The sequence below is a fragment of the Pipistrellus hanaki genome (genome assembly GCF_964339955.1).
Source record: "Pipistrellus hanaki genome assembly, chromosome: 18".
In the NCBI taxonomy this organism is placed as follows: Eukaryota; Metazoa; Chordata; class Mammalia; order Chiroptera; family Vespertilionidae; genus Pipistrellus; species Pipistrellus hanaki.
Window position 1 is genome coordinate 16,628,336 of NC_140520.1, and position 26,119 is coordinate 16,654,454.

The following is a 26,119-nucleotide window of genomic DNA, read 5'->3' on the forward strand; positions in this document are numbered from 1 at the left end:
CCTAAAGGATGGGCGTGTTACACTTTTACCGTAAGTTTCAGCTTACAAACGGAGATTCACATTTTCCATGAATTCTTACATTAAACCCAGTGAAGTGAGCAGAGCAGAGATCATTATTCTCTGTACAGATGAGGAAGCTGAAAAGTCATCATCTTTCCCAAGCTCATGGGGCTGACAAGTATGAAACCAGAATCAAGTTCAGGTCATCTGCCTTCAAGTTCACAGCCCTTTGCACTATTTCTATTTAGCATGTATGTTTGTGTATCTACTATGTAACAAATAAATGGGGTCGTGAGGGAGATGTAAAACACAATTCCTGCCCTAAGAGAGTCAAACACTTGCATCTATCAAACAATTTGAGACTGCTCCCACCATCAGAACACACTGAGCTGACAGACTAGAAACTTGGGGGTCAGAGGAGAGCGTGTAGGCGTACAGCCGGCAGAAGCTGGTACAGAAGGTGAATTTGAGTTCTGCAGACCAGTCCGGAGACTCTGTCCATGCGGAGGAGGAGACGAGTTCACTGTGTCCCTCTGAGTTCATCTCCTTGACTTTCGCTGATGAAGACATTTCAGAACAAAGAGCTTCTTTTCTAATCAACAACATGCTGTACATGCAAATATCTGACACTGCTACAACCTGCAGGACTCTTCTAACCCTAGTTATTCCAGGATGAGTCTGGCATCCTCTTGTTTCTTTCTACTGCTCTGCCATTTTTTATCTACAACATTCAGTCCCTGTTGACTCAGTGACACACAACAGTTTTCTTCTCCTCGTATGGCCTGGCACCCTTGTCAAAGATGATTTGACCATATACGGAAGCGTTTATTTTGTTCCATTGGTCTATATGTCTATCTCTATACCAGTGGCACACCATTTTAATAGCTGAAGCTTTGTCATATGTTTTGAAATCAGAAAAATATAAGACTTCTAACTTTTCTCTTTTTTTTAAGATTATTTTGCCTATTAAGGGTCCTTTGACATTCGAAATGGATTTTAGGATGAATTTTTCTATTTCAGTAAAAAAATAATAATAATTGGAATGTTGATAGGGATTGCATTGAATCTGTAGATGACTTTGGGTAGTACTGACATCTTACTAATAAGTCTTCCAATCCATGAACATGGGATGTCTTCCCATTAATTTGCATCTTTAGTAATGTTTTATATAGTTTTTTTTGTTTGTTTGTTTTTAATTTTTTTAAAAAATATATTTTATTGATTTTACACAGAGAGGAATTGAGAGGGACAGAGAGTTAGAAACGTCGATGAGAGAGAAACATCGACCAGCTGCCTCCTGCACACCCTCCACTGGGGATGTGCCCGCAACCAAGATACATGCCCTTGACCGGAATCGAACCCGGGACCTTTCAGTCCGCAGGCCGACGCTCTATCCCACATATGTCAAACACAAGGCCCGCGGGCCAAATCCAGCCCGCCAGGCCTTGCAATGTGGCCCACACCGCGCTGTCATCACTGCACTCCGCTGTCAGTTTATGACATTGTCAGTTTATGACTGTTCAGTAAACCATTCGGCCCGCGATTTAGGCTGGATTTTAGATTTTGGCCCCTTCTCTGATTGAGTTCGACACCCCTACCTATCCACTGAGCCAAACCGGTCCCGGCATGTTTTATATAGTTTTAAGTGTAAACATGTTTTAAATTTTAAACACAAAAATTCCAAGTGGTCACTCACAATAAAATAACTTAAGTTCTGTTACTTTAACTTTATAATCACTGAGCTATTGTTATTTACTTTGATACTACTGTTTAAATGTCTGGATTCAAGAGTTGGAGACAGAAAGCGCTCTAGAAGACAACTTGAACCACAACCAAAGTGATTTGGAATTTCTTCCAATTCACTCCCAAAATAAATGAGCTCTGAATATATAGAGAATAAGTGGAGAATTCTCCAAATCAACTGCTATGTAGAATACTTTTTTAAAACTAAAGAATAAAATGTGCTCATCTGGAGCATATGTGCATGTGATTAAAACTCAACAGTAACTGTAGCAATGGTTCAGAATTTAGATCAACATCAAGATTTTTCTGGGGGGAGTATTTCATCACTAATTTTGCTTAGTGATCCAAGTGTTAATAACAAATAGACTAATGTTATTATTACCATTATCTTTTGATTTTCATAAAATGCATACCGTAGCTTACTTTTCTGAACATGGGGAGGACTTCTCCCACCACCCACTGTTAGTTCTCCCCTGGCACTGGGTCTCAAAGAGTTTGAATTTGGAAGCTTACAGGTTACTTACCATTAAGGACTTGTTGGGTTATCTTGCACCCTTCAGCATCAGGCTTCTTTGCTTCTACAGTCCCTGCCACTCCACTCTTCTGGCTTCTGCTTACCTAACCTGACCATCTTTCAGCTTCTACCCCTACTGTGAGCCACTGACTGAATCCATTGTCTTGCCTTCCAGTCACCAAGAGAGGATCCAACAATAAAGCACTTTGTGCCAGGCCCCCTCACAGGCTGTGGGCCAGGCTGTAGGTTCATTGCTGCGGTGCCAGTCTCCAGTCCAGTGCAATCTCCAAAGGCCAGCACGTGGCACGGCCATTTGCTCAGCTTTTCTTGGGGGAAGGAGGGAGGGAGCCTGGGCCAGGTGGGCATGCAAATTGGTTCCTCTCAAAAACACTTCCCTTTCTCGTGTTTCTTTTTTCTTCCTTTCCCAGTTCCTGTACTTAAAAGAGTTCTTGGTATTACATATGTGTTCTTATGTAATACCATAAGAACATAAGACTTCTTTGCTTTCTCTCTTTTCTCTCCCTCTTTCCCTTTCCCCTTTTTCATCTCTTTGACAGTCTCTGTATAAATACAGATATGAAGCTTCAGAAATGTATATCCACCGCCCACTCTGTAAACATAATAAATTCTTTTCTCGATAGCATGGGGCCTCTTATGCTTAACTAAAAGCAGATGAGAGAATTGGTTAACCTAACTCGCCATCTTTCAAACCATTCCAGGTTGGCTTTTGGTGTCTAGCTATCCAATTATTATATCATGTTTTTAAATCTAATCCTGTAACCATTTAAGAAAAACTTTCTGCTCTCCTCCCCAAAAGTCATTACTTGTGAAACTTGCTAAACAGTGTCTTTCAGAGTATACAGTAAACTTGCAGGATGCTGAATTTTGGACAAGAAGTGTTGGAATTTGCTACTCAAAGCCCCTCTGTGAGTTACGCAATCATCTAACTTTTTAACAACTGTTGTCTTTTCATTTTTGCTCCCCCATTTTCTACTCTGATTTCTCTCCAGGTTGTGGATGTCCCACAGCAGATACAGGAGGGAGGAGAGACCATATTCCTTAAACACAATAAAGAAGAGCAGTGGGGAGACCGTCAGCCCTTCTCACATGGCAGGTAGATGGCACTGCCTTGATCTGTACATGCTCCAGCCCTCCTCCTATTTTTTTTTTTTTTCCTGAAAAGACCATCAAATTTAACAAGAAAGCTTATGAGAACTGGTTTTAAAGCAAACTCCCTAAGATTAATTTCAACTTTCATTTATCCCCTCCCACAAGCATAAGAATTTTTGCCTAGCTATAATTTTAACTAGGGACACATGGCACCTTTATTCCCAGCTGCAGGCAGACAGGAAACTGCTGCGGTGGCTGCAGGAAGGTAGCCAAATGCTTCTCTGGTCCTTTGTGCAATCTAGCCCCATGCCCACTCTAATGCTTAGTAGGGCCACACCTTTAGGAGTTCCCAAATGGCCACTGCCCATCCTTTCTCCTTTTCCTTTCATCTGTCCAAAGCAGTAAGGACAGAAGAGACTCGGTCAGTCAGGAGTCATGGCCCTCTGAAGGTCCTACACTCCTTCCTTCCTGTTACTTAATGCTAAGTAACCTGTGAGCTTCCAAAATCAAACTCTTTGAGACCCAGTGCCAGTGGTTCTAAGGTCAGCTGCATAGAAACTTTTTTTCTGATCCCAGAGCCTCTACCCACTCTGCAAAGTAAATATTTTCCTCAGCCCAGCTTTCCCTTTTCCACATTCTGGTCCCTCCCTCCGCCCTTCTCCTTTCCTCCTTTCCCATGGCACTTCCTGCATGCCCTTGGGAGAGCAGCTTATGTTTTCCACAGAGCACCCACCTTCGGTAGGGTGCAGAGGTTAAACCCAACTTTTTTGCATATTAAGTACACAGGATCAGTCTTTTCTTTTACGAAGAAAAATGATCTATCTTGTTCCTCCTGGAAACACATGGCTCTCAGGCAACCTTTCATTTTCAGTGCTGACAGAGATAGGGATATATTAGTGTAGGATTCATTTTCCTCTTAATCCCTCTCTAATAAAAGTAACAGTGTGAGCCGAAACCGGTTTGGCTCAGTGGATAGAGAGTTGGTCTGTGGACTGAAAGGTCCCAGGTTCGATTCCGGTCAAGGGCATGTAGTACATTAGCTGCAAACACATCCCCTGTTGGGGGTGCGCAAGAGGCAGCTGGTCCATGTTTCTCTCTCATCGATGTTTTTGGCTTTTTATCTCTCTCCCTTCCTTTCTGTAAAAAAATGAATAAAATATATTATTAAAAAAAAAAGTAATAGTGTGAGAGGGGAGCTAAAGTGACTAAAGTGACAATGGACAATGTCAGTAAATATTGGAGAACTTTCTGAACAAACAAGAACAGACAATTCCAAGGTGGCTACTCCCTAGTCAGCATTTGCCAAATGGAACATTGGCCCAGCATGGCTAGATCTTCTGACGTTTTAGAAGACAGATATCCAGATTTTTATGAAAAGTCATATTTAAAAAAAAATATTGATGACTAGTTCAAAAAAGAATTGAAAACGTTTCAAAGATTAAAGTAGACAGGTTTTGCAAGGAGCAAGAGGATTATGGGATGCAGTCCCTGGCACTGTAAATTCTAACAGGCTCTTTCTTATTATATTGTACTTGCTCAATTTACAAGTCAGTTCCATAATTATGCCCTTTACGGAGATCAGTAACCTGTTCCTGTATTCATTCTCCTTATTTGTGGTAATAGCTTTGTCTTCTAGTCTGGCTCCATAATGCTACCAATAGTGCCTCAAGGTCAGATTGCTCTCCCTTTCTTCTCTTTCTCCCCTACAAAAGGAGCTAAAACATCGAGTTTTTAGATCGAAAGATTGGAGTCAAATTAATTTAGAGATTGTTATAGTAGCGTTATAGTTTTCTTGAGTGTTTAGAAATTTTAGCAAGAATCTTACTGCAAGTCCTTGCTCAGAAGAGAACTGATTAGTATGCGCCCACACACAAAAACATCACTGTGCTGAAAACTGAAATCAGTGAGTCACTTCTTCTAGTTCTGCCATGTACCTTCCTTAAACCTGAGAATTTCCCCCCCTGCTGAACTCAGACCATTTGGCGCCCTCCCCCTATCAGCAGTTATTCTGCATTTTTATCATTATTGCATGCATGCCGCCTTCTTCCCTGTAAGAGCAGGGACTATATTTCCATTGCAACACCAGGCCTGGCACAGTGCCTCGCCTATAGCTGGCAAAGCAAGTTATTGTATAAATTATCATCATCCAGGAATTAGCTGTCATTTCCAGAGCACTTCCTATGTGCTAAGTAGTTCACCTACGTGATCCCAGAGGTTCCCCAGATCAGACTATCCAATCCAAAGCAGCACCAGTTACCACTAGCACACCTTATTTTGTTCCTCCGAATAGGATGTCTGCTACCTAATATATTTTTATTTAATTATGTCTCCCCCACTAGAATGAAAGCTCCAAGAGAACAGTCATCTTGTCTAAGTCGTGCATGGACAGAGGATCACAACAAGTATGTTTTAAATTTTACATTTAGATTTCAGAATAATTGTATTATTTTATAGTTCATAGTGAGCTCTGGGAACGGGGAGTGAGTGGAATAAAAATGAAAACTTTAGTCACATTCCCCCAAGCACTGACTAACATGGTGCGAGAATTTCTGCTGCAATAAGAAAGCCACTTCCTCTGAGGTAAGGTCCTCCACACATCTGGATCTTGCCACACCCTCCGATATGACACTATTCATGATGGCTAGGCGGGCTGAAGCGGCCCAACTCCAGACACTCACACTGTTAGAGCCAGGAGTGCAAGGTCGCCCGTGGGCAGGAGGATCTGGGCGGATTCTGCGGCTCCGGGGTCCTGGGGCGGCTGTGGGATTCCCTGGGTTGGGGCCCATTCCTACTGCGCTGTACTTTTTCACCTGCAGAGCGCACACACACTGCAGGGTCAAAGGCTGCGCACCCCCGAGCCTGCCTGGGCGACCTCCGCTAAAGGGACAAGCACACTAGCGCCCACTGGCCGCCTGGGCCTGGCCCCGCCCCCGCCGGCTGAGGCCCCGCCCACCGCCCCTCCGGCGGATCATTCCGCAGGAGCACCTCCTCCCGAACCCGCTGTTGGTTCCGTGTCGCCGCCGCCCCTTCTCATCCTCCCTCGCCGCCGCCGCCATGCCCGGAGGCCTCCTTCTCGGGGACGAGGCTCCCAATTTCGAGGCCAATACGACCGTCGGCCGCATCCGTTTCCACGACTTCCTGGGAGACTCGTAAGTGGCCACCCCGGCGCCCTGCCCCGGCCTCGGGCTTCGCTCCCAGCCGAAGGCGTCTCCCTTGTCTTCTCCCTTCGCCCTCCGGCCGCTGGGTGCCTCCCGCCGCCGCCTCCCGCCCGGTGCCAGCAGGTGCCCTCCCCGTGCGCCCCCGCTCCGCGGCGCCGCTGGGCTCCCTCCGCCGCCCCCGCCTGGCCGGCTGGCTCCGGGCGGGGACGGGGAGGGGAAAGAAATTGGGTTCCGCAGGCCCCGGTGCCCGAGCGCCGTGCGGAGCAGGGCTTGTTGCTGTTTAACTCGGTTTGTAAATTGTGCAAGAGACACGTCCAGCCAGGCCCGGTGGGGACGGCAGCCGGCGGCCTCGGCGGTCACCTCCTGGGACTCCTGCCCGGACTCGGGCCCCCTCCCTCCCTCTGTTCTGGAACTTGCTCCCGGGGAAGGTGGGTGTCTGAGGCCAGAGTCCCGGGACCCTGCTGCTGGCAGCAGGGCTCTGCTTGCTGCCTGGGATTTGCAGGCTCCTCAACGCAAAAGGAAAGTTTAAAGCCACCAATTAATTGCCACTTAAGCGGCCGGAAGACTTTTTGGCCTCAGCTCCTTTAGTGGCCGGGATAAGATTTGATAAGAACTTTGGGAGGAACCAAGAACACTCTGTGCTTAGGTGTGCCCTTAATTCCAGAACTTGCAACACTGTTGAGGGAAGGCTTTCTGAGGCTGCCCAGTTGCTGTGACCTGTTCTTGCCAGGACACGTGTACCCCTGCTCCCTGAGACCCTTTGTTCCCAGTGGTGTGCCCCTCCCCCTGCCTTGCTTCCAGCAGCACATGGCCTGGATGGTGCGATAAAAATTGGTGGCCTGTCATCTGGCCTGGCAATCAAACCATTATGACTAGGAGTGAATCGCTGTCACCCTGGTTTTATAGCTCCTCAATCTGCAAAATTTAAGTTGCTCGGTTTCAATCAGAAACATCCCAGACATGTGTAGTTAAATTATGGTTCTGGAGTTCAGGAGCCCCGTGGTCTTCTGAGGCATAGTAATTCCTCCCTGGGTTTGAATCCTTTTATATGTGATATGTATAGAGAGAGAGAAGAAAGTTTATGAGGCCAAACCAACGATTGAACAGGGGTGTTCAGAGAACCTGAGAGAGATTCTATATCTTAGGCCTACCCAACTCTAAATCTATTTCCCACCTCCCATCAGTGGAGTAGCTAACGTTTGTGAAAGAGAGGGCTCAACTAGAAAATGATGAGACATGGACCATTCGGACCCTGAAGGCAGGAAAGGGCTTCAGAAACACAGACCAAGGCCAGTCTATACCCGGAATCTAGGTATTAGTATTTCTCCAAACCCCAGGGTATTTTTCAGAGTATGTTCCTTCCCATTTCCACTCTCAGTCCTCACCCCCACATAACATAGGAATCTTTTTTTTTTTAAATATATTTTATTGATTTTTTTTTTACAGAGGAAGGGAGAGGGATAGAGAGCCAGAAACATTGATGAGAGAGAAACATCGACCAGCTGCCTCCTGCACCCCCCCACCCCCCACCAGGGATGTGCCTGCAACCAAGGTACATGCCCTTGACCGGAATCGAACCCTGCGCCTTCCAGTCTGCAGGCTGACTGCTCTATCCACTGAGCCAAACCGGTTTTGGCCTACGTAGGAATCTTACCAGAATTCCTAGGCTGTGTGAATTTAAGATAAATATTAACAAAGTATAATTACTCTAGCAATAATTATAAATGCTGTCACTATCTCAGCTAACTCCACTTTCTTGGTTGTTGTTGTTTTTTGTTTTGTTTTGTTTGTTTTTTGTCGTTGCCATCGTTTATTGGCTAGTTCTCTGTTGATTTTATTAAAAAACGGTACCAGCCGAAACCGGTTTGGCTCAGTGGATAGAGCATTGGCCTGTGGACTGGAAGGTCCTGGGTTCGATTCTGGTCAAGGACATGTACCTTGGTTGCGGGCACATCCCCAGGAAGGGGAGTGCAAGAGGCGGCTGATCGATGATTCTCTCTCATCGATGTTTCTGACTCTATACCTCTCCCTCTCTGTGAAAAATTAATAAAATATATTTTTAAAAAAAGAAAAGAAAGAAAGAAACGGTACCATATCTGGGAACCACCAGTGGAAAGATGAGAAAAATACCCACATCTATAAAAGACTATACAAGCTCTGGCCAGTTTGCCTCAGTTGGTTGAGCATCATCCCATGCACTGAAAGGTTGCTGGTTGGATTCCCGTTCATGGTACATACCTGGGTTGCAGATTTGAAATCGGCGTGCATTCCGAAGGCAACTAATCAGTATTTCTCTCTCACATTGATGTCTCTTTCCATCTTCCTCTCTAAAATCAATAAAAATATTTTTATTTTTTTAAAAGGCTGCACCACCCCTAACTGGTTTGGCTCAGTGGATAGAGCGTCGGCCTGTGGACTCAAGGGTCCTGGGTTTGATTCTGGTCAAGGGCATGTACCTTGGTTCCCAGTAGGGACTGTGCAGGAGGCAGCTGATTGATGTTTCTCTCTCATCGATGTTTCTAACTCTCCCTCTCCCTTCCTCTCTATTAAAAAAATAAATAAATAAAAAATCAATAAAATATATTTTTAAAATAAAATAAAAAATAAAAGGCTGCACAATTAACATATACTTTATGTTAATATTTATCTTAAATTCACACAGCCTAGGAATTCTGGTAAGATTCCACCTCCAAATGACATTTGACCTCTTTATGTCTTATTATACATGGACTTTTGCCTAATATAATATTTTCCAAACTCCATTCTGTATGCGATCTCTATTCAGACTGCCAATTTTTGATTTGGGTGTTTTAAGTCAGAGAAAAAAAATAAAACAAACATAAATTTCACAGGTACCTACTCCCCCTCCCCTTGTCCACTCCCCCAGACAATGAGATACAACTAAGAGGTTTGGGGACTGTGTTTGGTGAGTTTATTGAGCCTTAGTCACTGTTTGTTTATGTATGTGGTGTAAGCAGCTTCTTCACGGAACATTTTCACTAAACAAAAACGTGTGTTTTCCCGGAGTTTTCTGGGGAGTTAGTGAGGAGGGACTGTTCCCTTAAAGGAGGAAACCTATTGTCTTTTGAAAATGAGGAAGGAAGGAAGGAAATGGGACCATGTAATTAACTTACTCTCAGCAGCAGCAGTGGGGAGACTCAGGGAAGACAGGCCACGGGCAGACATGCCAGTTTATTGCTATTCCCAGCTGAGGGGTAAACTGGAGTTAGGCTTCTCCGGAAGGAGAGGGTGTGAAGTGATTCAGAGAAATGGTCTCTTGACTGGAAATGGAAGGAAAACGCCTTACTTGCCCAGTTCATCACCCCATTAACATTTCTTCTCAGAAGTCTCGTCTGAACCCTAAACAGATCCTTTTCCATAGAATCTAAGGCCTACGTTTTACTCAGAGCTACATTATTTATTACAAAAAGATATATGTCACCCTGATTGCCCTTTAAAAAAAGTAGACCTCCCACACAGTGTTAAAGATACTACCTCTTTCTTCCCAGTCTTTCCGTAGCGCCTCCATCCTTTTTGTAAGGTCTTTTCCTTCCCCAAAGCCTTGGAGCTGAGTGACAGATGTGAGTGGAAGGGGGTACCTCATTTCTGCTTTGTTCTCTGTGCATCAGGGAATTTGGCAAACTAGGTGAGCTCAGCTGGGCATCTAAGCTAGATCTAGTAATCTAGGTTAGGGTCCTGCTTTAATGTTGTAAGCCCCTAGGAGTGTGGAAAACCTAGTGTTAAATTTCCCTTTTCAGTAGAAAGTAGTTACTATGGTCACCAAGGAGAACTGGGACTCCAAAGTTTCTTGGTGCCTCAGCTTAAAGCGTGCTTAAAATCTCTACAAGTTTAATTTCAGGCAGTGATGATTTGGATAGTATTTACCTAAAAATCTGTAGTTCTAGAATCTACATTGTAGCTTATCAGGTTTCTACCTTCTTGGTGTGAAGCAAGAAGAAAAAGAAACCACAAATGAAGAGAGAGATAAAACTCTTTGAGACAGCATGGAGGGACCTGGGGAGTATTATGCTAAGCGAAATAAGCCCATCAGAGCAAGTATCATATCATCTCACTCATATGTGGAATCTAATGAACAAAATAGACCCAGAGACATAGAAGCTTGGAACAGACTGTCGAGTCTCAGAGGGAAGACAGGAGTAGGTGGGAAGAGATTAACCAAAGAACTTGTATGCATATGTACATAACACATGAACACAGAGAGTAGTGTGGGGAAGGCCAGTGGGGAAGGCGGGGGATTAGAAGGGCTCAATGGGGGGGGGGAAGAGGACATATGTAATACTTTCAACAATAACGTTGTTTGTTTTTTTAAAGCTGTGACAGCTAGAGAGAGAGAGATAAAGGTAAAACTCTGAGAGTGCTGTTTTGTCAAGGTGTAAATATTGGGTATCCTGTATAGCTGTCTTATAAAAGGGGTTTTTTTTGTTTCATTTTTTAAATTTCTTTATTGATTAAGGTATCACATATTTGTCCTCAACCCCCTATTCCAATCTCCCACCACCCCCACTCATGTCCCCACCCCTAAAAGGTTTTATTTTATTTTTAAATATATTTTTTATTGATTTTAGAGAGGAAGGAAGAGGGAGAGAGTGATAGAAACATCAATGATGAGAGAGAATCATTGGTTGGCTGCCTCCTGCACACCCCCTACTGGGGGATCAAGCCCGCAACCCAGGCCGTTGGCCGGAATCGAACCTGGGACCCCTCAGTCCGCAGGCCAACACTCTATCCACTGAGCCAAACCATTTAGGCCTTATAAAAGGTTTTATAGCCATTCCCTTCAAAGAAGCCACGTGTCAACTTTAATTTTACATATAAATAGAGGATACCAGCCTCTTTATTTTAGATTACATAATCTGTTTATCCTTTCAGTCAGCCATTTGTTTGGAGTCAGAGACTGCGGACACCCATTATTGGAGCTGAATGTTGGTCTGTGTGGCTAGGAAAAAAGCAAAGAAGAGGGCAAGAAGAAAATAAGTTATTTTAATAAGCTAGTTAGTTTGAGTAGCACAGATCTTATTAGTTGAAAAGGAGCCGGGGTGGCTCAAAAGAGGTAGCACCCTTAAATTAGTCTTTTAAAATATTTGTTATCTTGATTGTCATTATCTTCAATTGAACTGGACTTTAAACATTGGTTTTGCTGGAAGTAAGGAGATCAAAAAAGCATTCCCCAACAGAAAAGTTTAAAAGTAATTGTCTTCATAAGCATTCATTTTTTTTTTTTTAAAGAACATCATTTTTTATCCCAGATTTGTGACTTCCCATTCTGCATGCTATGCTGTTGGCGATAACCTTGTCATTCAATTTTGTGACCTTCTTTGTCTTCATTGCAGATGGGGCATTCTCTTCTCCCACCCTCGGGACTTTACCCCCGTGTGTACCACAGAGCTTGGCAGAGCTGCAAAGCTGGCACCAGAATTTGCCAAGAGGAACGTTAAGCTGATCGCCCTTTCAATAGACAGTGTTGAAGACCATCTTGCCTGGAGCAAGGTAACGTTTTCTGGCATGTGCTTTGAGGTTATAAATTGTAGAGTAGAAATAAATGAAGTTTTATGGAGGGGGTGAAAGAGAAGAGGCAAGTACATCCTTCCTTTAGTTCAGACTTGAAATGTTTTGTTTTCTATGTAGGTTTCACTCTAGTGATTTCCCTTTGACTTGTCCTTGAAGTCTATGTTCAACTCTCCATTCTTATATTTCCTTTGAGTTTTGTGTGGGTTTTTTTTTTTGCTTTGTTTTTAATATCTCTCTTCCAGTAGCTTAATGTCTGAGTCAGGGTGTTTTTGAGGCGGGGATCAGATCTATAAAATTATCTTTGCATGTGGCATTGTTTCCAGATGTGATGGACTTAAGGAACCCATTGTTTCTGATGGTTTTTACATATAAATAGAGGAGACCAGCCCAGAGGTACCTTGGATTGGTATCTGATACTATACTATTTGGCTTTTAAAGAGGTTCCTGCTGCTTTCTTAAAGCAGTAAAAGCAAGCTGCATTTTAACAGACGTGGCCATGAAAAGGGTCTGTGCTTAGCCGGGCCTAGTGCCTCATTTGAATGGGCATCATCCCATATACTGAAAGGTTGCAAATTTGATTCCTGGTCAGGGCACATACCTAGATTGCAGGTTCAATACCCAGTCAGGGCTTATGCAGAAAGTAAATGATTGTTGTTTCTCACATCAGAGTCGTTTTCGTCCCCCTCTCTAAAATCAATAAACATATCCTCTGGTGAAGATTTAAAAAGAAGAAGAAAGAAAGGGGTCTATGCTTATAACCTAAATATAGTTCCCTATTGCTCTTCCTGCCAATGTGTTTATTCATAGATTTACTTAGTAAAATTGCTTAGAAAAATTACTATGATCATGGTGTGGCTATTAACAGATTGAATTCAGAGGATGTGCCTGGCTTACATTTCTCTTCCTTCTATCATCTGCATTTTAGGATATCAATGCTTACAACTGTGAGGAGCCCACAGAAAAGTTACCTTTTCCCATCATCGATGACCGGAATCGGGACCTCGCCATCCTGTTGGGCATGCTGGACCCCGCAGAGAAGGACGAGAAGGGCATGCCTGTGACGGCGCGGGTGGTGAGTCTCCGAAGTCCGTTCTGCAGTCCCCGTGACTGGCCAGCTGGATGACCATGAGGAAATAGGCGAATTTATGTTAATATCTACATATTTCCTCGAGGAAATAACAGTGCTGGTAGCAATCTCACTGATTATATATAATGCTCATTCTAAATTTTCAGCTAAAATTTTAAACTGGATAATTCATAGCTTTTGGAAACCTACTTCTAGAATTGAGTAATCTTTCCTATATCTCTCCAGACAAGCCCTCTTTAATGGGGTGGTCCATGTCCTTCTTCCTTGGCGGCTCTGGTTTTGAATTCTGGTTAGTTCTGACCTGAGAACAAACTTAGTCCCTCATCTGCAAAAAATACAACTACGTGAGGGCCAGTATCCACTCCCATTAGGGTTATTTTTATAATAATCATTCCTACTTAACATAGTACCTTCCAAGCCCTTTCCTGGATTCAGTTTGCATATTAGTTTTTCTTACTGGGATAGCCAGAACCAAATATAATCTCCTTTGAAGTGCAGAAAAATGACATGAACACTGATGTACTATACTATACCTGAAGCTAATATAATACTATGGGTCACTGTAATTGAAAAGTTTTTTAAAATTTTAATAAAAAGGGAAATGACATGGAGAAGAAAAGTATCTGTGTTTCTGCCTCCCAGTGAAGTTTGGCGGGCCATGTTAGATTCTGGGGAATTTTTGTGTTCGTTTTGTGTTTATACCCGGAGCATTTGTAATGACAGGCAAGCATTCCAAGAGGCTTTCATATCAAAGAACTCGTCCTATATAAGTGTCTGTGTTTCCAGGTGTTTGTTTTTGGCCCTGATAAGAAACTGAAGCTGTCCCTCCTCTACCCCGCGACCACCGGCAGGAACTTTGACGAGATTCTCAGAGTAGTTATCTCTCTGCAGCTGACAGCGGAAAAGAGGGTCGCCACCCCGGTTGATTGGAAGGTAAAGATGCGAAAGGGCAGGTCCCCGGCGCGCCGGAAAGGCCTGCGTGGCTAATGTCCAACGGCCACCCTCAGGCTCTCTGTGCACTGGGAGATTTTTCCTCATGGCTGAATTTTAGATTTGCTATTCAAGGTCTTTAATTAATTAACACTTTTATATAAAACACAGACTCCCTATATTGCTTTCTAGCTTTTAGCTTATTTGGAAAATTAATTGGTCAGAATGATTCCCTTCCTAATAAAAGGATTTTTTTTTTTTTAACTTTAATCCTTCCCTGATGGCAAAATATTTACAATAAAACTTTGATTGGCCACTTAAGTCCTGGCTGTAAAACTTTTTGGTGTCTTACTGTCCTAAAGTATTTTCTTCTCTTAAGCTTCATTAAATCTGTGTAGAATTCTGATACTTGTTTTTAAGCTTATAGTCTCTAGGATTTCTGCAATATGTAAGACATGGTAAATATCACAAGAATATTTTAATGTCTCTACATTTTTTAAAATATGCTAACCTGTGTACCAGTTTTTGTTTTTCTGAAAAGTATATAAATTAAAATGCTGTGTTCATTCACTGAACATACATTTATTGAGCCCAGATACAGCCGTGAACAATTAAGTTCCAGACCTCTTAGACTCACATTCCGGTGGTAGAGACAGACAATAAACTAGCTAATAGTATATTAGGTACGCAGAATACTAGTAATGGAGAGAGGAGGGGAAAAGGGGAGTACAGAGGTGGGAAGGCTGGCTTTCTGCCTGGCTGTCAGGGAGGCCTAGAGCAGGAAGTTTTACCTGAGGGTGAGCGTGGCATGTTAGAGGACTAGAGGGAAGTCAGAGCCTGGGGACTCTAAAGTTCATTCCTGCCTCCAGGCTTTGCCATTGGATTTCACCATTCTCCGTGTCTGTCCGTAGGTCGGAGATAGTGTGATGGTCCTCCCAACAATCCCTGAAGAGGAAGCCAAGAAACTCTTCCCTAAAGGAGTCTTCACCAAAGAGCTCCCATCTGGCAAGAAGTACCTGCGCTACACACCCCAGCCATAGGTCTCCCCTGCACAGTGAGCCAGCAGGTGCCAGCTGCCAGTCACGTGTCCTACAGCGATATTCCATATAAACATCCCACTATGATCATAGCCACGGTCTCTAGGTTGCTGTACTACTGGCTTATTAAATGAAAATGGCACTAAACACCCGTGGGATTCTTTGCTTCGTGCCTTCACCAGCATTCTGTTCTGTTCCCGTGTCTCAACCCTCTCTCCTGGCTCTCTGAAATATAGTCTGTATTTGAGACTCACATCATATTGGATCTCTGCAGGTTTGTGATCAACAACGTAAAATCCACTGATGGTTGAAAAGCTGCTTTGCTCCAGCCTGGAATGACCAAGTTTTTTAGCTGTTCTAATCAAATCCTCTCTTGCATTATACTTTTTGGGGAGCAGCAGAACTTGAGGTTCTGTCAATCTGTAAGTATATAACCCTAGCAGTTAAAGTAGCCAGATATTCTTCAATACTCTGTGTTTTTATCACAACTAAGGGAAAAGACTTCAATTCTGTATTTTCATAGGAGAGAACTGAAGTGGAATGAGAGTGGGGAGGGATCTTTAAATATTTTACTAAGAAAGTTTTTCAATACATTTCTATCAAAGGAAAAAAGGCTCCACTCATCTGCTGAAGCTGTAGCAGAGGTGTGAGCAGAACAGCAGTGCCACCTGCCTTTCACAGCAGGTATTTCCGTGTCAGAGCTCAGCCATGATGAAAAGGGTTCAGCTTGGGGAGGCGGGAGAGGATGACTGAAATTGTTTATAGAACTATTCTTACTAGGGGTGGGTCGGTACTTCCTAAATTTTGCTTTTTGGGGATCTAGCAAATAAATCCGTTGTTAAAACCAGATCCGAGAATTCTGTTGTCACGTTTTAAAATACTCTGTTAGACCCGTGTCCTGAGGGCAGATTTTCCTCACTGGGATTGGCATTGATACTTCTCTCCAGAGACAGATATATAACATTTCTAATGAACATGGAGGTGGCACCTGGCCCACTTTGCTCCTTCCTGGTACCTGCCCGGGTCCTAGAGTCCCTTGAGTTTGTGACCCCTGAGGTAACACGCTCACCTAATGCCTTAATGCAGTGTTTCCCAAAGTGTGGTACGTGTACCCCCAGGGGTGCAGGAAGAGTGTGGTGGGGGTACGCGTTGCACCGGAGTTGGGTGGGGATATGCACTGCACCGTGCTTAGCTGCGCCTGATTCTACGTTCTCATGAGTACGAGGGGTATTCAGCGTTACGAAAATTATAGAAGGGGGACACATATGTCAAAAGAGCTTAAGAATTTGAATCTTGAGCCGAAACCGGTTTGGCTCAGTGGATAGAGCATCGGCCTGTGGACTGAAAGGTCTCAGGTTCGATTCCAGGCAAGGGCATATCCCCAGTAGGAGGTGTGCAAGAGGCAGCTGATCAATGTCTCTCTCTCATCGATGTTTCTAACTCTCCCTCTCTCTTCCTCTCTGTAACAAATCAATAAAATATATATATATTTTTTTAAAAAAGAATTTGAATCTTGAGGATAATGGTACACATAGGTATGCTTTTCTGGTTACTCTGACTCACGGTCCTTGGACTTATGCTGTGCTAATAAGGCCTCAGTTGGAAAGAAGTGTCACATACCTGGTACAGTCTCTTCCATGTAGCCCTCTATATTCCTGCTGAGTAAAATATGGTCCCTGGTGCTGTGTGTCAGAGAAATTGTTGGGCCTTTGAGTTTCCTTTAGAAGGTGGGTGACAATAAGAAGGTTGAGAATGAAGGTAAAAATTCCAAGTTTTCACAGTATCCTGGGGAATGCTGGTCTGAAGGAGACCTACAAAGGCTGGCATCCTGTTCTCACCTCTTCAAGTCACGATATATTTTGCCTTCACAGAACTATACTATCTAGTACATCTACCCATAATGATGACATCAGTATAAAAACACTTTAAAAAGCTCAAAGGAGAGGGGCTCATATGCTGTCAAATTTAGTTCTGGCTCTACCACTAAGCAACCATGAAGCCATGAAATGGAACAAGTTCCTTTCCAAGTAAATATTATATAATATGCATTTCTAGGTAGAAGTGATCCTAAGCATATTTTTAACAATGATGGGCATGAATAGTAGAGTTCCCCTATAAAGAATTGTTGCCCTCAATTTTCATTGGAAGAACAGAATAAATTACATTATGCATCCAAAGATTTCTTAATTGAAAGTGAATGTATGACCATGGTGACTATGAGAGAAGCATAAGGAATTTGAAAGTCTATACTACTTAAAAAACTAAGCATAGATTAATCTTAATAATAGAGAAACATGTAAATTATGCTACACCCACATCAGAGTGAGCATGCAAATTAACCCAATAAAGATGGTGATTAATTTGCATACATAACTGGGTCCCAAACCCTCATGGGCACCCGGGTCACTCCCATTCGGCCATCAGAAGGGTAGGGCCCGCTTCCCAAGCCTAAAGTCTGGGGTGGAGGCTTTAGGGAGGGGCAGAGCCTGCGATCAAAGGAAAAAATCAATGGAAACATATCCTCGGGTGAGGATAAAAAAGAAAAATAAATGTCATATCCTATGAAAGACACATCTTGAAAATGTTTAAAGAAAGTTGTCTTTTTCATGGTGAAGGGACGAGTCCATGTTGATGAAAATACCTTGGTAGCTGCGGTGACTGGCAGTGGCTGTAGCAAGAGGGGTGATGGGGCTGGTGCCTTCTGCTGATCAGCCCAGTGGCCTCCTGCAAGGGGAGGCCAGACTGCGGCTTAGGTCCCCCCTCCCAACAGGGAGTGGGCCTAAGCCATCAGTAGGACATCCCCTGAGGGCTCCCAGTATGTGAGAGGGGGCAGGCTGGGAGGAGGAATCCCTCTGCGGTACATGAATTTCATGCACCAGGACCCTAGTCTTCTAAGATTAGTAAAATGATCGTGTGACTACTGTATTGTCTTGCCACAAATCTGATTTCATCTCCAACCTCCACCCTAAGGATAGGAATTTGCATTGAGAAACTCAGTGAAGGGTTAAGGAGCCAGAGTTGCTGTGCCTAAATGGCCAGCTCAAGATGCCAATTTGGATACAGTAAACTGGCATTTGTGATTTACTCCATTAGACCATGCCCTTTTGGGGCAATGCAAATTGAGGTACTATAACTGATTCTAGCTTAAATGGTGCATGACTGGTAAAAGGTCATTACCACCTTCTTGTCAGTGATTGTCTAAAAATGGGCATGTGACTCAGTTCTTGGGGAGGAGGCAAATACAGGATCATTAGAATTTCTAGAAGAATTCTTTCTCACTATTGGAAGCCATTCTTTTTGGTCTCGTATTGAATCTGAACATGAAAACATGGAAGCCTGGATTGCTGTTGGGAGGGGCAACCAGCCATGGAATAAGACAAAAGGTCAATAGAGTGAAGAGAAAGGAAAAAATCTGATCACCACTGAGTCCCCTGCCCACAAGCCATGCTACCTCTGGACTTACATAAGGTATTTCTGTAGTGTTTAAGCCTAATGGGTGTGCATGGTGAGGTGCCTCCTAAGTGAGCTAGAGGGCAGGCATCTGTTTTCTGTTACTTTATTCCCTGCATTGCAGATCTCAGGCTTCAGAATACATTAAGTCACATGAGGACCATGTTAAAACCCAGGGCCCTCCCGACACTGATTCTATAGGTGACCAGGAGTTCTTCATTTGTAGGACAGCAGGCACGGCAGTACCCAATATCCATTTTCCATTCTTTGCTAAAAACACTAGGTTGTGTTAGGGTTGGCAAGGTGAGGTGCCAGTTAAAGATCACTTAAGAGAATAGGTGTGGGCATGTGACCCTGCTTCCCCCAGTGGGGCCCCTTCCTGACTAAAAGGCAAGGCCTCCTACGCAGAAAGCTCCTTGTCCGACTGAAACGCCAACCAGATGCCTGGAGTTACCAATGATTTACCATCCGAGGATCCGTTACTGGCCAAGGATGGAGGAGAAGGCGACAAGGAGCCTGGGGCCGTGCTTATTCCTCAAGCCAGCCCTGTTCTGCCTGTTTCCAGGTATCTGGTTACATCAGGAAAATGAAGCCACATGGGTTTCTGTAATGTGCGGCCACACTGATGTTTGCTACATGAGTGTTCCATGGCCAATCAGAAATACTGCCCTACATGCTCGGTATCCAGAAGGTTCTTCATAGTTATGCTTGACTTTTTCTCTTGTGTTTCCTTCTATTGTGATTTCCCCTAGAGTCGAGATTCTTGCATTCTTTCAAAGTTATGTTGAAATGAAAAGGACAATGGAATCTAATAAATACACCATGAAAATCAACTTTATTTGACTTTAAAAATAAAAATGAAAATAGTATCAAACAGTACTATGCAAGGTAAGATTGTTAACTTCTCAACTTTGCTTTCAGTAACTAATATGGAAACATAGACCCATTTTTCAAGAGTCTATGTTCTACTAAATTGGGGAGGGAACAATAACTTTGGAAAATGTTAAGGGAGCACTACTTATCACAATATCACAAATCAGAGTTTAGATTCTGTGCTTCAGACAGTAATATATTGTATAATGCTTGTAATAACTTGCAAACACTGTAACTTGCTCTTAACTGGAGCAGGGTTCTGTTTGTGGGTCACGAGTCTTGAGGCAATCTTACCCTGAAAAATTTTTGAGCCCCTCAGGTATAATGCAACTACTTAAAACTGGAGCTTTTGCAGCAGCCCTTCAGTCACTTAGAAAATAAATGCAGCAGTGAATTGTTCAGCAACTTCTAAGTAAGCTTCTCATCAGATGATCCTTCGGCACATGAGCCAGGATATTGGCTCAGTCTGAAACACCACCTCTCATATCGTGTTAGTGCCACTAGTATCCTTTTCTATAATGAGATTCAGACTCCAACTATAAAAGAAAGTCAAAAGTAAAACATTAGACTGTGTGCATTTCAGGAAAAAAAAAAACAAAAAACAACTAATAAACTTAAACAGAAAACTTAGGAAAAGTTTCCATTTTATTATCTGGAACCTTCCCTTCAAGGACTTTGAGTGATACCTTGTCAGTAAATACACGTACATCTTTATACCAGCCAAGGTCTGCTTATAAAGAGATACTACATTAATTCAATTGGAGTAGTCTGTCTCTTAAGGAAGAGAGAAATATTAGGAGCAATGAATTCCAGTTAACTTTGCGACTGATAATAGGGTAACAGGAAACTTCTTTCCTAAATTGGAATGAGAATTTTTAAAAATAATCAAAACAGTGACAAATGAGGAACTTGACTCCCAGATAGGTTTCCCGTTTGTGAAATAGCGTTTCTATAAGAGGAGAGGATGACGATAGATTGACCGCCTAAAAAGAACTGCATTGCTTTGTTTAAAAGGACTGTTAACCATAAGTTTTGTCAATGCAACTTTCTGTCCTCTGAAGGGAGAAGCATCAATACTTAGATGTTAATGACCCTTCCCACCCCTCATCCCAGAGATGCCTACTTTTGAACTAAACATCAGGGGAAGGGGTGGAGGCTGAAAAGTGGGAAAGGAGTGAGATGGGGCAAAATGGCATCTTCTGAAAATACTCTATAATTTTAATTCTTAAGTAACTCAGGTGAGTTTGATCCTGTATTTTCCAATTCAGTGAGTTTCCACTAAATCGCTTTCACCACCTACATTTTGCTATTTGACTTCACAGTGTACTTCAGCTGGTTACTTTCATATTCACACTAAGAAAAATCTGACTCAAGTACCAAATTTATTACCTCATCTTTTCTCTTCCAAGTCTGATCTTTGCTGGCCACTTGAGGACCAGTGTTGACTGGGCCTATTCAAACATGCATCAAACAAAAATTAAATCAGGAGGTTAAGAATAAAAGTAGCAGAAGAATATTTTAAAATATCAATTTGCTTTCTCCCCGTAGGCCTCCCTTTCCCTTCCCTTATAAATGGGCCCTTAACTTTCTTCCCAGGGGGAGATTTGTTAATAGGCTCCCAAAAGTCCAATAGGGACTGAGAAACTCGAATGACAGCAGGCAGGTCATACACGTGATTAAAGTGGGCTGGATATAAGACGAGAGGGAGCAGTGTGGACAACACCTGCTTTCCCAATGGGAGCCAATGGGTACTCGGCTCTACCTGATTGTTGCCACATACAGGAATGAGGACTGAGTGTTGGCAGGTGTTCTGATGTTTTCAAGAGAAGCTCAAAATCTGGATTTTTTTTTTTTTAATGTGAAATTCCTGGATGTTTATACTTGGCAACTAATTTTAAAATTGCAAAAGAAAACGTGTACGGGTCAAATCCAGTGTCCTGGCTGCATCGGTCCACGGGCCTAGCATATGTGACTTCTGTCCCAAACTCATAGGGGAAATCAGAGCGATATATTTCCCTCAGTGTCTCTGGAATCATTCAAGGAAGGAGAGAGGCCTGCAGGCCCCAGAAGGATAGGGACCTACTTCCATGTTGGATCTCTGACTCAACAGCCCGGTGTCCTGAGGCTGGTACACTGCTGTGCCCCATGAGTAATGTGGAGCAGCTGAGCTAAAGAGACTGAAGGGTGCAGTGATGGTCATCTCAGTGTTAGCCAGCACGGGCAGGAGGCCCAGGAGCAGAGGGAGCTCCCAAAATCAGGTGCCGCATATAACCAGAACAGAGCAGGGAAGGTGAGCCCTAAGAATGTCTGAGTTGAACTTGCTTCTAGGGGAAAAGTGAAATTACATATTGAATGTCTGTCTCTCCTCCCCACAGGGGTAGACGCCTTGTTTGGCTCACGCACTAACTAGCACCTGGCACAGTGACCAGCACACATTGGGGTTGCATTTTATAAGAATTTTTCAAATGAGAAATAATGAGATATAAAACTAATAAAATGTCACTTTAGGCACACAATTTGAAGTCATATATACCGCCGCCCACCCCCCACCCCCAATTAACAATTCATTAAAAATTGCATCATGTCTAAGTCAGCAGGTCACATGAATTGCGAACACTGGAAATGGTGCCAAGTAGAGGAGTAAATTAAGGAGGACTCTTTTCAAGCTGGGGCAGCTGGGAGAATGATTATGGGGCTCTGTAAGGGGGGGATGCTGAGCATTGAATGAAATACCTTGAATATATTTTCTCTAGAGCAAGGCCTTCCTATCTAGTCTTCTTTGTTTACTGCTTAGCACAGGGATACGTAAAATTGGGTGCTGATACACATTCAGTGACTATGGTTACTTAGTGACTACCAAAATATACCTCAAAGCAAGTCATCCGAGTTATGACAGTGACCATGGTTTGGAATTGTCAATGGGGATGGGTAAGGTTCCAAATATCCCTAGATTGGGAGGAAACCAGCTTGCCACCCCAGGGCCCACTGAGTCTGAAACCCTTCCCAATCCCCAAAGGTGCTGTGTGGCTCCAGCTTCCCAGGGCAGAGGGTAAAACATAAAAGCTGCTCCCCCCACCTCGCAAGGGTTTGTAGGGAAGGCTGGAGCAGAAGGAGCCACCCGATTTTAGCATCTAGAAGTCTCTGATACGTGCCCTCCCAGAAGCAAGTGGCTGTCAGGGTGGGCCCAAAAATGGGTGTTGATGATAAACCCACACAATACCCTCAAATCATTTTCTTCTAATTAAATTAATTTTATCAAAATTCCTTCCCAGTGGTTTTCCTACCACTAAAGGGATATCCCTTACCTGCGACCTTGGCATCACTGGAAATTTTGACAGGCTCATCTGCTTGAATAACCAGTAGCTTGCTTAAATCTGAAGTTCCCTGAACCTAAAGGAGAAAAGTACAAATTAGTCAAAGGAACATTCTTTGATCTCTAAGCTGGCTGCTTCCTAAACTTTCCCAAGAATATTAGAAATAAGCCAAAACCTAGAACTGGGCCTCCAACCTAAACTCTATCTTTCTCATTTTGATCCTCTTTAATATTGCTTCAAAAAGCCCTGTACCAGCAAATTATTTTTTGCTTATTTATAGACATCAGAAAGGAATTTTCTGCACATTACTTGTAACTGGATTGGAAATTCTCAGCTTAAAACAGAAAATCCATAATCCACTGAGTTACTTTTACTCCCCCTTCGAAATTCAAGGGCTCAGGACCCAGGGAATTTGGAACCTTATCCATCCCCCTTGAGAATTCCAAACCATCCCCCATGGCAGGATGATCTTCTTAGGGTTTTGCCCACAAAATCTGCCCTTCCAGAATGCAAGTAGTGGGAAAGTAACAATAACTATCATTTCTAGGGAGAACCAAGATGGCAGCATAGGCAAATGCCTGTACTCGCTGCCTCCCACAACCACATCAAAATTACAACTAAAATACAGAACAACCATCATCCAGAGCTGGCTGAATGGAAGGCCTACAACTAGAGAAGTAAAGAAGAAAGCACACTGAGACTAGTAGGAGGTATGGAGGCGTGGAGCGGGCAGGTACAGCACCCATGTGCCGCTTTTTTAATTGGGAAGGAGATAGCCTCTGTGGAGGCCGCCCATGAGGAGCAAAGGGTCCCAGCTCCACACCACATGTCCAGCCCAGGATCCCAGGGCTGGGGAAAGAAGTCCTATGGGCTGTAGAATCCAGTCGGGATTGGGGCTCAGAGACACAGAGGCTGCTGGAGACTTAGCTGCTCCTCTTAAAAGGCCAACACCATGAACTTAACTTAAAAGCTCCCACTTCCTCTGAGCTCCAGTGCTGGGTGAGGCTCTGGGGGACCCAGACACATACGAGGAGAAACTGGACTGTCTGGCATTGGGGCAGGAACTCGAGGATGACTTTCTTACAGACAGAGGTGCTCACAAGGATCATTATTCCTGTGCTGGGACCTACCCCCAGCAGAGAGTAGGCTGATCCCAGCTCTTACCTGCCCCTCAATCACACCCTTGTGCAAGGCACAACCTACACACAGTACACAGAAATCCTGGGTGCATTTTGACCATTTTGTTAAGGGCAGGTGAGACCTGCAGAATCTTTCAGATTAAATTTATTTTTAAGGTGGTCAATTGAGTATTAAAGCCACTTATGCAGCACTGTGGAATGTAAAGACTCTAGAAATGATCCTCCTTACCTGCTCACAGGTTTTAGGTAAGATGCAAGGTGCAAGATATGGTGTCTCTGTCTTCGTGTCAATCACACTGCCATACACAACAATCACCATCTTCATGATCTCCCAGTCAATAGTCATCTCATTACAGTTTGATAAAGTATCCACATATGCCACATTGAGTGCCACACACCTCTCGAACGTTATATCCTACAGTAAAATTACAATTTTCTATAAGTCATAAACAATGACACAAGGTATCAAAAAGAAAGAAAATTCAGCTGAAACCGGTTTGGCTCAGTGGATAGAGCGTCAGCCTACAGACTGGAAGCTCCCAGGTTCGATTCCGGTCAAGGGCATGTGCTTTGGTTGCGGGTGCATCCCCAGTGGGTGATGTGCAGGAGGCAGCTGATCGATATTTCTCTCTCTCATCAATGTTTCTGGCTTTCTATCCCTCTCTCTTTCTCGTTGTAAAAAATTAATAAAGTATATTTAAAATTAAAAAAGGAAAGCAAATTCAACAGCAATACAGTCATAATACGGGACTTTAACACCCCACTGTCATCAATGGATAGATCTTCCACACAAAAAATCAAAAAGGAGACAGCAATCTTAAACAACAGTAGATCAGATGGATTTGATATTTACCAAGTATTTCATCCCAAAGCAGCAGAATATACATTCTTCTCAAGTGCACATGGGATATTCTAAAATCTAGATCACATAGAACACTAAGTCTTAACAAGTTCAAGATTGAAATCATACCAAGCATCTTCTCAGATCACATAGCATGAAACTCAAAATTAACCACAATAAAAAAAAAAACCTCAAAAACATTCAAACACATGGAAGCTAAATAGCATGCTATTAAACAATGAATGTGTTACCAATGAGATCAGGAAGAAAGCAAAAATTACCTGGAAACAAATGAAAATGAACAAACAGCAACCCAAAATTATAGCATTACAGTTCTACCTCAAGAAACAAGAAAAATCTAAAAAAAATAAAATAAATAAAAAATAACCCTACACCTAAAAGAACTAGAAAAAGAACAACAGGAAAAGCCCAGAGTAAGAAGGAATGAAATAATAAAGATATCAAAGCAGAAATAAATGTCATAGAAACTAAAAAACAAAATAAAAGATCAATGTAACCAAGAATGGCACTTCGAAAAGATAAACAAGAGTGATGAGCCTCAGTGGATAGAGTGTTGGTCTGCATACTGAAAGGTCCCAGGTTTGATTCTGGTCAAGGGCATGTACATTGGTTGCAGGCACATCCCCAGTAGGGGGTGTGCAAGAGGCAGTTGATAGATGATCCTTTCTCATCAATATTTCTATCTCTCTATCCCTTTCTCTTCCTCTCTGTAAAAAATCAATAAAACATTTAAAAAAAAAAAAAAGATTATAGGCCAACAAATTGGACAACCTGGGTGAAATGGACAAATTTCTAGAAACATACAATCTTTCAAAACTGAATCAGGAAGAAACAGAAAACCTGAATAGACCAAAAACTATTAATGAAACTGAAGCAGTAATAAAAAGACTTCCAGCAAACAAAAGTCTTAGACCAGATAGCTTCACAGGCAAATTTTGCCAAACATTCAAAGAACACATATCCTTAAACTATTCCAAAAAATTCAAGAGGAGGCAAGACTTCCAGATTCTTTTAACAATACACTCAATAAAATTCAGCACTGATTGATGATTAAAACTCTCAGGAGAGTGGGAGTAGAGAGATCATACCTCAACAAATTAAAGGCCATAAATGAAAAACCTGCCAACATCATACTCAATGGACAAAAACTAAAAGCATTTCCCTTAAGATCAGGAACTAGACAGGGATGTCCACTTTCACCACTCTTATTCAACACAGTTCTGGAAGTTCTTCTAGTCACAGTGATCAGACAAATCAAAGGCATCCAAATTGGAAAGAAGTAGTAAAATTCATTATTCACAGATGACATGATATTATATATAGAAAACATTAAAGACTCCACCCAAAAACTACTAGATCTAATAAATGAATTC

The 26,119-nt window shown here is 42.9% G+C and overlaps 2 protein-coding genes across 2 annotated transcripts in view; one reads left to right on the forward strand and one right to left on the reverse strand.

The window, feature by feature from the left end:
* The first annotated feature begins 6,048 nt into the window (after positions 1-6,048).
* PRDX6 (peroxiredoxin 6) lies at positions 6,049-15,957 on the forward strand. The gene is made up of 5 exons (XM_084866026.1): positions 6,049-6,516; positions 11,877-12,033; positions 12,980-13,126; positions 13,928-14,074; positions 14,983-15,957. The coding sequence occupies exons 1-5, from the start codon at positions 6,422-6,424 to the stop codon at positions 15,109-15,111; spliced, it is 675 nt and encodes a 224-aa protein (XP_084722152.1). The 5' UTR covers positions 6,049-6,421; the 3' UTR covers positions 15,112-15,957.
* Positions 15,958-19,522: 3,565 nt separating this feature from the next.
* The window catches only part of SLC9C2 (solute carrier family 9 member C2 (putative)), a gene marked incomplete at its 5' end in the record, with an annotated part of 49,179 nt that continues 42,582 nt past the window's right edge, over positions 19,523-26,119 (reverse strand). The window contains 4 exons of the mRNA XM_084866524.1: positions 19,523-19,967; positions 20,821-20,882; positions 22,737-22,821; positions 24,114-24,299. Of these exons, the coding sequence (XP_084722650.1) occupies positions 19,932-19,967; positions 20,821-20,882; positions 22,737-22,821; positions 24,114-24,299 (369 nt within the window). The 3' untranslated portion in view covers positions 19,523-19,931. The remainder of the gene's footprint in view (positions 19,968-20,820; positions 20,883-22,736; positions 22,822-24,113; positions 24,300-26,119) is intronic.

What these genes read in the sequence shown, in the direction of transcription:
- PRDX6 (XM_084866026.1), top strand. Translation starts at nt 6,422, where the DNA reads ATGCCCGGAGGCCTCCTTCTCGGGGACGAGGCTCCCAATTTCGAGGCC. An exon ending in CACGACTTCCTGGGAGACTC is followed by an intron (nt 6,517 to 11,876) that starts GTAAGTGGCCAC and finishes TCTTCATTGCAG; the next exon opens with ATGGGGCATTCTCTTCTCCC. An exon ending in CCACCCCGGTTGATTGGAAG is followed by an intron (nt 14,075 to 14,982) that starts GTAAAGATGCGA and finishes GTCTGTCCGTAG; the next exon opens with GTCGGAGATAGTGTGATGGT.